This window comes from Zophobas morio, unplaced genomic scaffold, assembly GCF_036711695.1.
Source record: "Zophobas morio isolate AGI-343-1 ecotype UQ-CSIRO unplaced genomic scaffold, CSIRO_AGI_Zmor_V1 ptg000016l, whole genome shotgun sequence".
NCBI classification, from domain to species: domain Eukaryota; kingdom Metazoa; phylum Arthropoda; class Insecta; order Coleoptera; family Tenebrionidae; genus Zophobas; species Zophobas morio.
This window is the reverse complement of record NW_026972121.1, coordinates 6144003-6161496: the sequence shown is the minus strand read 5'-3', so window position 1 is coordinate 6161496 and position 17494 is coordinate 6144003. Positions and strand designations below refer to the sequence as shown.

The 17494-nt window shown below is 30.3% G+C and overlaps 1 protein-coding gene across 1 annotated transcript; it reads right to left on the bottom strand.

The window, feature by feature from the left end:
- Positions 1–554: 554 nt before the first annotated feature.
- On the bottom strand, positions 555–16551 carry LOC135129671 (carboxypeptidase E-like). The gene is made up of 9 exons (XM_064056903.1): positions 16290–16551; positions 2238–2434; positions 2026–2181; positions 1813–1979; positions 1611–1750; positions 1417–1556; positions 1238–1364; positions 1037–1191; positions 555–886 (listed from the first exon to the last, which is right to left on the bottom strand). Exons 1-9 carry the CDS (start codon positions 16507–16509, stop codon positions 758–760), a joined length of 1431 nt encoding a protein of 476 aa, XP_063912973.1. The 5' UTR covers positions 16510–16551; the 3' UTR covers positions 555–757.
- Positions 16552–17494: the final 943 nt, after the last annotated feature.

Here is a 17494-nt window from a genome sequence, read left to right as displayed (position 1 = left end):
TAAGTTTTTTTTTTGATTTTTGTGGCCTTTTATTACCTTTTTCTTTTTTTGTTACTTTTTGTGGCCTCTTATCGGTCTCTTTTTGTCTTTTCTTCTGTTTTTTCCTTCTTCCATTTCTTTTTGTATCCGTTTTTAGTCACATTTCCACCAATTTTCTTTTCTCCTGCTTGTTTTTGTAACTTTTTGTGGTCTATTTTGTTGTTTTTTTATCTTTTAACTTTTTTTGTCTTTCTTTTCTTGTTTCCTCCTTTTTTGCGGCCTTTTCTTTTTCCTATTTTTTCCAATTTTCTTGTCGCCTTCTTACAATTTTTTGTATTTCGTTTTTTTTTTTGTCTTATTTCGTTGTCTAATTTTTTTATCTTAGCATTTTCACTCTTTTGTCGTATTTTAGTGACTTGTTTATCGTGTTTCATTTGTTACCTTTTTATAAATTTTCGTTTTTTCCGACTCTTTTTTTTTGTTTCATTTTTTATTCTTTTTGTCCACTCAACGTCTCCAAGAATTAGATGACGTCATCACAACTTCTCTATTCTAAAGCAATAAACCCACACATGTACAGACCTTAAAATTTTATTTAAATGATCACAGTACATTAAACTAATTTTTACAATTTTGTAGACATAACAGAAAATAAACTCTACTCTTCATCATATAAATCTCTATTTGGGAAGATCAAATTAATTATACAATTGCATTTTTGTAACACTTGTAGACGTTTCGAAAACATAATAAACCAACTCCTAATAATCAATAAAAGTTATTGAACTGCGATTGGTTCCCTATTCAAGTTTATCCAGTTGGTCCAAGCCTCCTGAAGGTCGCCGTACTTATCATCGAAGTCCAGGTCGGCGTAACTGTTGGACTGAATTCTCACGTACGGCGGAACCTAAAATAAACAAATCGTAAAAATTAAAAAAACTACGGGATGTAACAACATTTATTAAAAAAAAAAACAGGTGTACAAAAATAATTAGGGAGCAAGCAGACGCCACAACTTATCTACAGGACCACGACGACGTTTAGGTCGCGAACTTGCCGAAATTGGCTTCAGTGCGAAATCCACCCTCTGGGCCGAAGAGTGCGCTGGATTGGTGACAGTGACGATTCGAGAGTGGGGTAAGTACCCGTCCTTGTACGCCGTAATTTTGTACTTTCCAGGAGTGAGCAGGCGGAAATAATCTCCATCATGAACTAAAAACTAATTTTAGTAAGTTTGATTTTTCGAACTATTGTTTACCTGATACGACGTCGTGTTGTATATCTTGGTACTTTCCATTCGTTATGTTTTTGACATGGATGACGGCGTTCGCAATTCCACGCTTGGCAACGTTGTCGTACACGATTCCTTTAACCCCGATGTGACTCTAAAAGGTCATACTTTATTTTTTGTTACGTTTTTAATTTTTTTTTATTCACCTGCCACATATAATTAAGTAATGCTTCTTTATTTCGGTCCCATTCTTGTTGAAGAACTTTGGTGGGGGGGTACTTGTCACAGCCAAGCTCCAGGGTAATTTCGAAATCGTTGCTGGAGAGATAGTTGAAGTCCTGCATCCCTGGATTAATCCGAAAAGGAAAAGAATGTCAAACTATTAGAACGATATACTCACCCCCGGCAAGACTGTACCATTTCGCCCCATTTGTGATACCCCCTTGTTTACCAAACCGGTTGCTATCGACATCGCCACACCCTCTTCTGGTGGGGTTTGCCATATCGGAATGGTGCGTAGAATAAGCCAGAGCCAAATGTCTAAGTAATATAAAAATAAAACCCAAGATTTTTTAAAATAACACACGAAACCCTATACTGACTTGAACGTTTCGTCGTCCGGCGTCCCCGAATACTCGTCCTTCTGACTCCCCGTCCTGCTCTCATCATACGGATAATTAGCGACCAAATCTCCCCCATGAAGATTCGCAGAAAGCACGAAAGGAATTTGCATGATGAGCCTGATAACGGCTTTAGTTTCAGGCTGAAGCTGAAACAATTTCATGAAACAACGTCAAACATCCCCGGCTTCTTACCGGTTCTTTCAGTCGTGTGAGTTGTGCTAGAAGATGGTTATTATGGTCGAGGTGGTTCTCCTCATTGCTGTACATGATTCGGTTTAAATTTGGGAAGTTTCGGTTGAGGTCGACGGAATTGTTGTTGGTTCGACCTATCAGATAGTCTTTACCACCCTGATGTGGGGGTGAAATTTAGACGGTTCGCTAAGGGGGTGCGTAATTAATCTTACCGTGTCAGTTGCCAGTTGCCATCCATCTGGGTTCATTGTGGGCATTAAGTGAATTCGGGTTTTCTCGATTAGAGATTGGATGTTGGAGTTGCCAGACATGTATTGTTCGCAGAGGAAATCGGCGAGTTTTAGCATGAGTTCTCTTCCGAGGACTTCGTTACCGTGCATGTTGGCGATGTATTTGAATTCTGGTTTCACTGGAACAGGGAAGACGGTTGTACGACGGACTGTCTGTTGCGAATTACAACAAATTTTTGTGAACAAAAATCGAAATTTTACAAGAAAAATTACTTGAAATATTGTAATCGCAATTAAAATATAATATATAATTTGTTTTATTCTTTGTAACACACAGTTCATGTTGGGATTTTAATCGTTAACTGGTTCTAACACAATTTAACAGTCAGGAGCTTATTTACGACTTCTTAATTCCCCACACAAGATTGCTAATAGTTCTTTTCTTTATGTTTTTTGGGTTCTCTGATTTTTTGGTCGGCTTCTTGTGGTGTTTTTTGCATTTTCCAATTTTTTTTGTCATCTATTTTATTCACTTTGTCTTCCCCTCTTTTATGGCTCTCTACCAGCCTTTTTTTGTCGTCTTCCTTCTCGCATTTTTTGTGGCCTCTTTTAGGTCTCATTTTGTCTTTCTTGTGTTCTTTTTGCCTTACTCCAAATTTTTTTCACATTTCTCCCAATTTTCTTTTTTCCCGTTTTTTTGGCGTCTTTTTTTTTGGAACTTTTTTTGTAGTTTTTTTCGTTATCTTTCTTCACTTTTTCTTTTTTCTCCTCCTACCTTCTTTCTTTATCATCTCTTTTATAGCTTTTTTGTTGCCTTTTTAATCTCGTCTTTTTGGTCACCCCGTATTGTATTTTTTGTCGCTCTCTTGTATAAGTTTTTGTTGTTTTTTTGTCGATTTTTGTGGCCTTTTTTGGATGTTTTTTGGGTTCTCTGTTTTTTTTGGTCTCCTTCTTGTGGTCTTTTTTTGCTTTTTTCTGTGTTTTTTATCGTCTTTTTTATTCTCTCCCCCTGCTCTCTTTTATGGCTCTTTACCAGCCTTTTTGTAGTCGTCTTTTTTGGGGTCTTTTTGTCGTCTTTTTTCTCGCAATTTTCGTTGCATTTTTTTCATATTTTTCGATTTCGAAATTTTACTTGAAAAAAGACTTGAAATCTTGTAATCGCAATTAAAACATAATCATATAAGTTTGGTTGTTTAGGTAGTTAATAAAAGGGGGGAAACCTTCGTTTAACGACGACGACGCCACAGTTTCCCCAACACGCAAATTTGTTTTATTCTTTGTAATACACAGTTCATGTTGGGATTTTAATCGTTAACTGGTTCTAACACAATTTAACAGTCAGGAGCTTATTTAGATAAAGCACTTGCTAGGAGATTTCGTGAAGTTCACTTAGTCAGGACTCATCCTTTGTTTATTAAATTATGAATGCGGTATACTTAAGTGTTATACTATAACACTCCTTAATTCCTCACACAAGATTGCTAATAGGAAATGGACAGCGGAAAGTGCGGTAGAATTTATAATCTCGTGCACTGAGGTACGGGGCGATTAAAAATTTTCCCCTTAGGCAGTTATCATCATCATCAACATCACATTCCCATGTGTTTTGCTTATACTAATTGTTTTAAGTAACCAATCATTTGGATAATGGCATAATTTAGTATCATGTAAATTCTTTGTTTGAATCGTTGATAAAGTGTGGCATAATTTAACATCAGGGACATTAGTTATGCCACGAAAACAGCGGCCATGTGGAAAGAGTATTTTCAAACCGAGCACACGTTTGAACTGTAAAATCTCGTTGAACAGATTAACAACATTGTGGGTCATGTAGCATTTTATTTATCTTCAGTAATTTTCTTTGTTGTATAATTTAAATTCAACACCAGATCTCTTTGGTTTTATAAATCTTTGCTAGTTTTTTGTTTTGTAAATATTTTGTTGATTCCATCATATAATTGTCTGATGTCCAATCTTAATCTCAGATAAAAATTATTTGTTGTTTAAAATTTCACGAGAGTGTATGGCGAATTTAAATGTTGTTTATTGCTCCTTTTGAAACTTTAGCACCTGTTCAGTTGTACTTTAATATCAGAGTCATAGAAAGTGAACATTTAAATGGAACTGGGGTAAATAACAGAAACACGTGGCAGAAGCGGAGGGCGCGGTTCCTAGTCGAGCTAGCGGGATGTTCGTATTGGAGGAGAACAGCCACAACCAGGAGCCCCAAACTCCGCTCGTGCTACAACGGGTAATTTTGTTGTGCTCTAGATGAGGTTGAAAAACTATCTCAACTATCGACCTACGATCGCCATACTCTAATGCCGCTGCCACTGCATAAAGTTGTATTAAAATTTTTGAATTTTTCGCGGGCTTTATTTTTTTTTTGCATGTCAATTTGAGGCCGGATGTTTGGGTTATGACAATATAAAAATATACAGAGTGATTACATAATTTTGCTTTGGAAATTTGCCGCCTCCGTGGGACAGCATTCCTTCGAATTCTCTTGTATTCTTTAGAATTATTTTGGGATTCTTTTTGTATTCTTTCGGATTCTGTCGAATCTAACATTTGTTTCGGATTCTTTGTGTATTATTTAGAATTCTATCGATTCTCTCCAACTGCTTTCGGATTCTCCCTGATTCACTTGTATACTTCAAGATTTTCTCGGATTTTCTCAAATGCTTCCACATCCTTCAGGATTCCTCCGAATTCTCTTTTATCCTCTTGTAATTTGGTAGCATTTTCTCATATTCTCTTGTATTCTTTTGGATTCTCTTATATTCTTTGGGATTGTTTTCGGATTCTTTTAGTATTCTTTCAGATTTTCTCTCAGATCTAGGATCTTTTCAGATTCTTTTGTATTCTTTCGAGTTCTTTGTGTATTATTTACGATTGTGTTGATTTCTTTCCAATTGTTTTCAGATTTTCTCTGGTTCACTCGGATTCTTTCAGATTCATTCGGATTCTTTTATATTCTCTTGGATTCTCTCGTATCCTCTCGGGATTAGACGGATTCTCTTATATTCACTGAGATAATTTTCGGATTTCCTTGGATTCTTTCTAATTTTTTGCGTATTAATTCTGTTTCTGTCACATTTTCTCGAATTCTTCCGGATTCTTCCAAATCCTCTTGTATATTCACAGATTCTGAAGTATTCTCCCGAATTCTATCCGATCCTCTCGAAATTTGTTGAATTCTCTTCGTATTCTTTAGGAATACTTACCAGATTCTCTCAGATTTTCTTGAATTTAACCATATTCTCTCGTACTCTTTAGGATTCCTCCGAATTCTGTCTTATCCTCTTGTAATTTGGTAGGATTTTCTAATGTTATATTCTTTCGGATTCTCTTATATTCTTTGAGATTGTTTTCGGATTCTTTGAGTATTCTTTCAGATTCTCTCAGATCTAGTATATTTTTAGATTCTCTTGTATTCTTTTGGATTATTTGTGTATTATTTAGGATTGTACCGAATTCTTTCCAATTGTTTTCGGGTTCTCCCTGATTCACTAAGATTTTCTTGGATTCTTTCAGACTCATCCGGATTCTTTTATATTCTCTTGGATTCTCTCGTATTCTCTCGGAGTCTTTAAGATCTTTTGGGACTGTCTCTTATCCTCTCGGGATTTAGCCGGATTCTCTTATATTCACTGCGATAATTTTCGGATTCTGTCGGATTTCCTCTAATTCTTTTGAATTATTTGCGTATTAAATTTCGGTTTCTGTCAGATTTTCTCGGATTCTCTTTTTTCGGATTCTTTGTGTATTATTTCGGATTCTGCCGACTTCATTCGAATTATTTTCGGATTCTCTTTGATGCACCTGGTTTCTTCCGGATTTTCTTGGATTCTTTCGAATTCTTTCGGATTCTGTTGGAATTTGTTGAATTTTTTACGGGCTTTCATTTTTTTTACATGTCAATTTGAGGCGGGATGTTTGAATTATCACAATATAAAAATATACAGGGTGATTACATAATTTTGCTTTGGGAATTTGCCGCCCTCATGGGGCAGGTAGCAGTGTATCATTCGATCTGTATTATTGGTTGCCTATCACACAGCAAACGTCAAACAAACTTGAGAAAGTTAGGTTAAGACCGACACTTGTGTATGGAATTAATTAAGTAATTCTATACGTTTGTGAAAAGTCATGATCTTTCAAAGCCAACTTGATATACAATCGTTTGTAATTACCTTGTATGTTCAATAAATATTTGTTTAATAATTTCTTGAGATAATCATCAACATTATAAATTTCAACTAAAGTTGAAATCAGCAATTATATACAGGGGATGGGTTAGTAAAGTTTAGCTTCAAAATTACGGTAATCAATACAGTAGATTATCTAATATGATTATTTGTTTTCTTAATTATTTTAGAAATAAACTTCATGGCCCACTAGACCAATAGGTTTTTTTTTATAATATAGTTTTTAAGAAGACATATTTGTGACAAGTTTTACCTGATATATGGTTACTGTCTTGTTAGCATTTTAGGGAAATTTAAAATAATAAGAAACAATCAGTAAAAATCAGTTGTTCCATTAACTATTTTAAACAATTAAAAAAAAAAGTAAAATATTTTGGTGACCAGATTTGAATTAAAATTTCGCGCTGAGCAAAAACAGCGGCGCGAAATCGCATTTGAATAATTTGAATTTGAGAAAAAAATGTAATCAAGAAAATCGTTGAACATAGGCAACCATGTGCAAGTTTAGTGCTTTTTGGGTAGTTGGTAGCTCTGCCAGGGAATTTTCTATTGAGAAGGTTGGTAGAAGTTGATTTGGTTGCAAGAGCGGTGTTTTTTGAGTTCTCTGCTTTTTTGGTCAGCTTCTTGTGGTCTTTTTTGCTTTTTTAAATTTTTTTTGTCAACTTTTTTATTCACTTTGTCTTCCCCTCTTTTATGGCTCTCTACCAGCCTTTTTTTGTCGTCTTTCTTCTCGCCTTTTTTGTGGCCTCTTTTAGGTCTCATTTTGTCTTTTTGTGTTTTTTTTGCTTTACTCCAATTTTTTTTCACATTTCTCCCACTTTTTTTTTTTTCCCGTTTTTTTGGCGTCTTTTTTTTTGGAACTTTTTTTGTAGTTTTTTTCGTTATCTTTCTTCACTTTTTCTTTTTTCTCCTCCTAACTTCTTTCTTTATCATCTCTTTTATAGCTTTTTTGTTGCCTTTTTAATCTCGTCTTTTTGGTCACCCCATATTGTATTTTTGGTCGCTCTCTTTTACAAGTTTTTGTTGTTTTTTTTTTGTCGATTTTTGTGGCCTTTTTTTGGATGTTTTTTGGGTTCTCTGTTTTTTTGGTCTCCTTCTTGTGGTCTTTTTTTGCTTTTTTTTGTGTTTTTTTAATCGTCTTTTTTATTCACTCCCCCTTGCTCTCTTTTATGGCTCTTTACCAGCCTTTTTGTAGTCGTCTTTTTTGGGGTCTTTTTGTCGTCTTTTTTCTCGCAATTTTCGTGGCATTTTTTTCATATTTTTCGATTTCGAAATTTTACTAGAAAAAAGACTTGAAATCTTGTAATCGCAAATAAAATATAATCATATAAGTTTCGTTGTTTTGGTAGTTAATAAAAGGGGGGAAACCTTCGTTTAACGACGACGAGACCACAGTTTCCCCAACACGCAAATTTGTTTTATTCATTGTAACACACAGTTCTTGTTGGGATTTTAATCGTTAACTGGTTCTAATACAACTTTAACAGTCAGGAGCTTATTTAGATACAGCACTTGCTAGGAGATTTCATGAAGTTCACTTAGTCAGGACTCATCCTTTGTTTATTAAATTATGAATGCGGTTTCTGGATGCTTATAACACTTCTTAATTGCTCACACAAGATTGCTAATAGTTCTTTTTTTAATGTTGTTTGGATTCTCTGATTTTTTGGTCGGCTTCTTGTGCTCTTTTTTGCTTTTTTCAATTTTTTTTTGTCATCTTTTTTATTCACTTTGTCTTCCCCTCTTTTATGTCTCTTTAGCAGCCTTTTTTTGTCGGAAAAAATTAGTCATTAGAATGAGAATAGGAGAGGTGGGCGGGGCTACTACTTGTTAAAATTAGACTGATTTTGGCAAATGACATACTCTCTAAGAAAAAAAATAAATAAATAAATAAAACTTAAAAATCGAAAAAGTGCAAAATCGAAAAAAAAAACAAATATTGAATATTAAAGAAATCGGATAATGCAGAAAAAAAAAATTAAATTGAAAATTTTAAAAACTGGAAAATCGAAATAAATATTGAAAAAAGAAATGGAAAAAAGAAAATTTTGTTATATAAAATCGAGAAAATGAAAATAAAAAAATCGGGAAAATGAAAAATAAAAATCAAGAACTTGAAAAATTGAAAAATTAAAGACATAGAAAATTAAAGTGCAAAAACGAAAAAACGAAATATTGTAAATTAAAAAATCGGATAATTCAGAAATCCAAAATCGCTAAATTGAATATTTCAAAAGTTTGAAAATCGAAGTATCGAAAAATCAAAGATTAAAAATTATAAAAATTGAGTAAACTAAACGAAAAATTATAAAATGGAAATAAATATTGAAAAAAAATAACAGAAATGAAAAAACGAAAATTTGTCATATAAAATCGAGAAAATGAAAATAAAAAAATCGGGAAAATGAAAACTAAAAATCAAGAACTTGAAAAATTGAGGAAACGAAAAATTGAAAAATTAAAGACTAAGAAACTTAAAGTACAAAAACGAAAAAACGAAATATTGTAAATTAAAGAAATCGGATAATTCAGAAATCCAAAAATAGCTAAATTGAACATTTGAAGAGTTGGAAAATCGAAGTATCGAAAAATTAAAGATTGAAAATTAGAAAAATTGACTAAACTAAACGAAAAATTATAAAATGGAAATCAATATTGAAAAAAATAACAGAAATGAAAAAACGAAAATTTGTCATATAAAATCGAGAAAATGAAAATCAAAAAATCGGGAAAATGAAAACTAAAAATCAAGAACTTGAAAAATTGAGGAAACGAAAAATTGAAAAATTAAAGACTTGGAAACTTAAAGTGCAAAAACGAAAAAACAAGATATTGTAAATTAAAGAAATCGGATAATTTAGAAATCCAAAAATAGCTAAATTGAACATTTCAAAAGTTGGAAAATCGAAGTATCGATAAATTAAAGATTGAAAATTAGAAAAATTGAGTAAACTAAACGAAAAATTATAAAATAGAAATAAATATTGTAAAAAATAACAGAAATGGAAAAACGAAAATTTGTCATTTAAAATCGAGAAAATGAAAATCAAAAAATCGGGAAAATGAAAACTAAAAATCAAGAACTTGAAAAATTGAGGAAACGAAAAATTGAAACATTAAAGACTTAGAAACTTAAAGTGCAAAAACGAAAAAACGAAATATTGTAAATTAAAGAAATCGGATAATTCAGAAATCCAAAAATAGCTAAATTGATCATTCCAAATGTTGGAAAATCGAAGTATCAAAAAATTAAAGATTGAAAATTAGAAAAATTGAGTAAACTAAACGAAAAATTATAAAATGGAAATCAATATTGAAAAAAATAACAGAAATAAAAAAACGAAAATTTGTCATATAAAATCGAGAAAATGAAAATAAAAAAATCGGGAAAATGAAAACTAAAAATCAAGAACTGAAAAATTGAGGAAACGAAAAGTTGAAAAATTGAAGACTAAGAAGCTTCAAGTGCAAAAACGAAAAAACGAAATATTGTAAATTAAAGAAATCGGATAATTCAGAAATCCAAATATAGCTAAATTGAACATTTCAAAAGTTGGAAAATCAAAGTATCGAAAAATTAAAGATTGAAAATTAGAAAAATTGAGTAAACTAAACGAAAAATTATAAAATGGAAATAAAAAACAGAAATGAAAAAACGAAAATTTGTCATATAAAATCGAGAAAATGAAAATCAAAAAATCGGGAAAATGAAAAATAAAAATCAAGAACTTGAAAAATTGAGGAAACGAAAATTTGAAAAATTAAAGACTTAGAAACTTAAAGCGTAAAAACAAAAAAACAAAATATTGTAAATTAAAGAAATCGGATAATTCAGAAATCCAAAAATAGCTAAATTGAACATTTCAAAAGTTGGAAAATCGAAGTATCGAAAAATTAAAGTTGAAAATTAGAAAAATTGAGTAAACTAAACGAAAAATTATAAAATGGAAATAAAAATTGAAAAAAATAACAGAAATGAAAAAACGAAAATTTGTCACATAAAAGCGAGAAAATGAAAATCAAAAAATCGGAATAATGAAAACTAAAAATCAAGAACTTGAAAAATTTAGGAAACGAAAAATTGAAAAATTAAAGACTTAGAAACTGAAAGTGCAAAAACGAAAAAACGAAATATTGTAAATAAAGAAATCGGATAATTCAGAAATCCAAAAATAGCTAAATTGAACATTTCAAAAGTTGGAAAATCGAAGTATCGAAAAATTAAAGATTGAAAATTGGAAAAAGTGAGTAAACTAAACGAAAGATTATAAAATGGAAATAAATATTGAAAAAAATAACAGAAATGAAAAAACGAAAATTTGTCATATAAAATCGAGAAAATGAAAATCAAAAAATCGGGAAAATGAAAACTAAAAATCAAGAACTTGAAAAATTGAGGAAACGAAAAATTGAAAAATTAAAGACAAAGAAACTTAAAGTGCAAAAACGAAAAAACGAAATATTGTAAATTAAAAAATCGGATAATTCAGAAATGCCAAAATAGCTAAATTGAACATTTCAAAAGTTGGAAACTCGAAGTATCGAAAACTTAAAGATTGAAAATTAGAAAAATTGAGTAAATTAAACGAAACTATATAAAATGGAAATAAATATTGAAAAAAAATAACAGAAATGAAAAAACGAAAATTTGTCATATAAAATCGAGAATATGAAAATAAAAAAATCGGGAAAATGAAAACTAAAAATCAAGAACTTGAATAATTCAGGAAACGAAAAATTGAAAAATTAATGACTTAGAAACTTAAAGTGCAAAAACGAAAAAACGAAATATTGTAAATTAACGAAATCGGATAATTCAGAAATCCAAAAATAGCTAAATTGAACATTTCAAAAGTTGGAAAATCGAAGTATCGAAAAATTAAAGATTGAAAATTAGAAAAATTGAGTAAACTAAACGAAAAATTATAGAATGGAAATAAATATTGAAAAAAAAATAACACGAAAATTTGTCATATAAAATCGAGAAAATGAAAATCAAAAAATCGGGAAAATGAAAACTAAAAATCAGGAACTTGAAAAATTGAGGAAACGAAAAATTGAAAAATGAAAGACTTAGAAACTTAAAGTGCAAAAACGAAAAAACGAAATATTGTAAATTAAAGAAATCGGATAATTCAGAAATCCAAAAATAGCTAAATTGAACGTTTCAAAAGTTGGAAAATCGAAGTATCGAAAAATTAAAGATTGAAAATTAGAAAAATTGAGTAAACTAAACCAAAAATTATAAAATGGAAATAAATATTGAAAAAAATAACAGAAATGAAAAAACGAAAATTTGTCATATAAAATCGAGAAAATGAAAATCAAAAAATCGGAAAAATGAAAACTAAAAATCAAGAACTTGAAAAATTGAGGAAACGAAAAATTGAAAAATCAAAGATTAAGAAACTTAAAGTGCAAAAACGGAAAAACGAAATATTGTAAATTAAAGAAATCGGATAATTCAGAAATCCAAAAATAGCTAAATTGAACATTTCAAAAGTTGGACAATCGAAGTATCGAAAAATTAAAGATTGGAAATTGGAAAAATTGAGTAAACTAAACGAAAAATTATAAAATGGAAATAAATATTGAAAAAAATAACAGAAATGAAAAAACGAAAATTTGTCATATAAAATCGAGAAAATGAAAATCAAAAAATCGGGAAAATGAAAAATAAAAATCAAGAACTTAAAAAATCGAGGAAACGAAAAATTGAAAAATTAAAGACTTAGAAACTTAAAGTGCAAAAACGAAAAAACGAAATATTGTAAATTAAAAAAATCTGATAATTCAGAAATCCAAAAATAGCTAAATTGAACATTTCAAAAGTTGGAAAACCGAAGTATCGAAAAATTAAAGATTGAAAATTAGAAAAATTGAGTAAACTAAACGAAAAATTATAAAATGGAAATAAATATTGAAAAAAATAACAGAAATGAAAAAACGAAAATTTGTCATATAAAATCGAGAAAATGAAAATAAAAAAATCGGAAAAATGAAAACTAAAAATCAAGAGCTTGAAAAATTTAGGAAACGAAAAATTGAAAAATTAACGACTTAGAAACTTAAAGTGCAAAAACGAAAAAACGAAATATTGTAAATTAACGAAATCGGATAATTCAGAAATCCAAAAATAGCTAAATTGAACATTTCAAAAGTTTGAAAATCGAAGTATCGAAAAATTAAAGATTAAAAATGATAAAAGTTGAGTAAACTAAACGAAAAATTATACAATGAAAATAATTATTGAAAAAAATAACAGAAATGAAAAAACGAAAATTTGTCAGATAAAATCGAGAAAATGGAAATCAAAAAATCGGGAAAATGAAAACTAAAAATCAAGAACTTGAAAAATTGAGGAAACGAAAAATTGAAAAATTAAAGACTTTGAAACTTAAAATGCAAAAACGAAAAAACGAAATATTGTAAATTAAAAAAATCGGATAATTCAGAAATCCAAAAATAGCTAAATTGAAGGTTTCAAAAGTTTGAAAATCGAAGTATCGAAAAATTAAAGATTAAAAATGATAAAAGTTGAGTAAACTAAACGAAAAATTATACAATGAAAATAATTATTGAAAAAAATAACAGAAATGAAAAAACGAAAATTTGTCAGACAAAATCGAGAAAATGAAAATCAAAAAAACGGGAAAATGAAAACTACAAATCAAGAACTTGAAAAATTGAGGAAACGAAAATTTAAAAAATTAAAGACTTAGAAACTTAAAGTGCAAAAACGAAAAAACGAGATATTGTGAATTAAAGAAATCGGACAATTCAGAAACCCAAAATTAGCCAAATTGAACATTTCAAAAGTTGGAAAATCGAAGTATCGAAAAATTAAAGATTGAAAATTAGAAAAATTGAGTAAACTAAACGAAAAATTATACAATGAAAATGAATATTGAAAAAAATAACAGAAATGAAAAAACGAAAATTTGTCATATAAAATCGAGAAAATGAAAATCAAAAAATCGGGAAAATGAAAACTAAAAATCAAGAACTTGAAAAATTGAGGAAACGAAAAATTGAAAAATTAAAGACTTAGAAACTTAAAGTGCAAAAACGAAAAAACGAAATATTGTAAATTAAAGAAATCGGATAATTCAGAAATCCAAAAATAGCTAAATTGAACATTTCAAAAGTTGGAAAATCGAAGTATCGAAAAATTAAAGATTGAAAATTAGAAAAATTGACTAAACTAAACGAAAAATTATAAAATGGAAATAAATATTGAAAAAAATAACAGCAATGAAAAAACGAAAATTTGTCATATAAAATCGAGAAAATGAAAATCAAAAAATCGGGAAAATGAAAACTAAAAATCAAGAACTTGAAAAATTGAGGAAACGAAAAATTGAAAAATTAAAGACTTAGAAACTTAGTGCAAAAACGAAAAAACGAGATATTGTAAATTAAAGAAATTGGATAATTCAGAAATCCAAAATTAGCTAAATTGAACATTTCAAAAGTTGGAAAATCGAAATATCGAAAAATTAAAAATTGAAAATTATAAAAATTGAGCAAACTAAACGAAAAATTATAAAATGGAAGTAAATATTGAAAAAAATAACAGAAACGAAAAAACGAAAATTTGTCATATAAAATCGAGAAAATGAAAATCAAAAATTCGGGAAAATGAAAACTAAAAATCAAGAACTTGAAAAATTGAGGAAACGAAAAATTGAAAAATTAAAGACTTAGAAACTTAAAGTGCAAAAACGAAAAAACGAAATATTGTAAATTAAAGAAATCGGATAATTCAGAAATCCAAAAATAGCTAAATTGAACATTTCAAAAGATGGAAAATCGAAGTATCGAAAAATTAAAGATTGAAAATTTAAAAAATTGAACAAACTAAACGAAAAATTATAAAATGGAAATAAATATTGAAAAAATAACAGAAATGAAAAAACGAAAATTTGTTATATAAAATCGAGAAAATGAAAATCAAAAAATCGGGAAAATGAAAAAGAAAAATCAAGAACTTGAAAAATTGAGGAAACGAAAAATTGAAAAAATCAAGACTTAGAAACTTAAAGTGCAAAAACGAAAAAACGAAATATAGTAAATTAAACAAATCGGATAATTCAGAAATCCAAAAATAGCTAAATTGAACATTTCAAAAGTTGGAAAATCGAAGATTGAAAATTATAAAAATTGACTAAACTAAACGAAAAATTATAAAATGGAAATCAATATTGAAAAAAATAACACAACTGAAAAAACGAAAATTTGTCATATAAAACCGAGAAAATGAAAATGAAAAATTCGGTAAAATGAAAACTAAAAATCAAGAACTTGAAAAATTGAGGAAACGAAAAATTGAAAAATTAAAGACTTAGAAACTTAAAGTGCAAAAACGAAAAAACGAAATATTGTAAATTAAAGAAATCGGATAATTCGAAATCTTGCGAATGCCTCAGGTTAAAATGTGTTTATTCCATTCCAAAACTTAATGACGTCATCTCAAAAATTTGCGACATGATCATAATTTTCTATAAGCCGATGCGAAATTCAGAACGATTATTATTGGTTTCGAACTTCCCAAGCGTTGAAAGCACAACAAATATCACACTAGTTTACATCAGAGACGTATAAGAGAAATAGCATTGATAGAATCGCAACTAAGATAAAACCATACAATCGAAAAAAAAATGTTATAGTAGGTCATGAATTTGACAGTTATTTGATCGTAATTGTCAAAGCGAGCAATATTACCAACATTATTATTTTAGAAATAAATTTCATGGAGTACTAGAGGACTTTTTTCGATCATGACATTTAACTATTTTCAGAAAAACTAAATAAAAAAAAATAATTGCTTTGTGGAACCGCCCTAAAGATTCTCCTTAAAAAAATGCGGCAAAAGCTTGGAGTGAGAGATAAACCACTTGATAAAGATATTGATTAACAGTATTAGGACCACGCTTTTTTACATCAGGTCAAACGTGTATATTACAGCAAATCTTGAAAATCGTGAAAGTAAATTTAGATTTTTATTTATTTCCACACACTTGACTTGGAGAAAAAGCTCTCTTTAGAAAAAAAAAAACAAACATTCTGAAATCATTGATATCCAGTGTTCCAAACAATTTTAAAAAAGTTTGACACAAGTTAAATTAAGAACAAATTTTAATCAGATTTTCAGTTAGCTTCAAATCTGGTTTGTGAAGAGTTTAAAACGCGGTGTGACGTCATTAAACATTTTTGTAACTTTAATATTCAACTCATTTTACAAGTTTTGCGAAATCATAAGTCTCATGTTTAAAAATGGCGGAGTGGCAATTTTCTTAAACATGGTCACCAAAATAAAAAACAATCATATCAGCTTTTTTTTCTCATATTATAAAGAATTTAAAAATGAATTTGATGTGTAACTATTAAATGGTATGAAGAAAAAATGATACAAGACTTTGTAACAAATTTTGCGTTCTTGAAAACAATCTTAACAACGCTAACCTTGACCATATCAAGTGACACAATGATCCCTAAAATAAATTACTAAAATTCTCGTTTAAATGCCATGTGTTTTTTTCACGTGTGTCGATATTATGTAAAGTTATGTAGAGCGGCCAATAAAATATTTATTACCCAAACATTTCCTTATCACCTCCCACAACTTATTCGACATACGTCTATAGCAACAAATAATAAATTAAGTCGATGTGTTTGATCTGCCTATCCATCTGTTGCTCTTTGACGTCATTCTAATTAATTTACGCCAAAATATGGCAACACCGCACAAAATTTTGACAACCCACTCAAACCAACCCGTCAAAATCCGCCACAATCCCCTCTATCCCACCCCAAAACTTACTAATTTCGTGGTGTCCAGGTTTCGTGGAGAACTCGATCAAGTACAGCGGAGTACCCAGAACAGATGTTTCAGTCAGAGTGTAGATCCTCGTGATGTTCGGACACCTGCTGTTGACGTCTTGAAGCACTTGGAGAAGTTCTTCGTTATTGTGGTGCTTCAGCTGAAACTGGAGTGTCCCCGCGACCAGCGAGGACAAAATCAACAAGGCTGCGTGCACCATAGTAGTCGCAGCTGATGTGAATGGAGAACTACGTTTGAGCGTCGAAAATAGGCGTCTCTACGCCGGCGCTTGACGTAACAAACGATATGGATTTTCGGTGCAATGGCTAATGTTTTTATTTAATCAAAAGACACATTGTTGCAAAAAATGAGCGGCGCTGATGGTGCGCCATGCTCGGGGGAAATGACACTGTCATGGGTTGGCAGTTGGGTGGGAAAAAATGCAGCGTTGGGTGGATAAGTGGCATTTTTTCGCAAGTATTTGCATTGCTGGCAAATTCTTGACTAAGGTTGGTGATTAGTCGGTTACGTTTGATAACTGAGAAACATAGAAATTGAAAATATATCAAGAAAATTGTAAAATTTTTGACACAAAAGACACACGGGGGAAGCTTTGAACACATTTTTTTTGAGTCCAAACTAATACGGGTTCAGGGCCACTTGCGAGATAATTGGGGAGTAAGTATAAGTAGCGTGAAAGACTACCAGCATTCAAGCGACAACAATGATGAGATCAGGTCAGGTTTAGTCAAGTCAAGTCTGGTCCGGTTACCACACGGATATTTGTCCCGACAAAAGACACTGCAATTCCGTAAACGCCACTGTTCGTAGTAAAGCATTTTTACTTTCTGATTTAATGTTTTTCAACTCTTCGCAGCCTCCAGAATATGAAAATATTGATTTCACGTTTCTTTCTGTTTTTCCATGTGTCTGCTGGAGATTCTTACAACACAAGCGTAAACTATGGTAATATTGTAATAGGGTCTATTCTATAGACTAACGTGCTTCCGTATTTGTAGTCTTGGTTTATGAATCCGTCTTGATTTTTATATCAGTACTTGTGTGGATGTTCACCCCATTTCCAGGCACTCCGTGCCAGACCAAATATAAACAAATTCAAAAAGCGGGTTTTCGAAACACAATATGTTCGAATCGAAAGCAGTGGCAGAGTATGGGTGGTTAAAGTATAATACATTCAAAAGAAG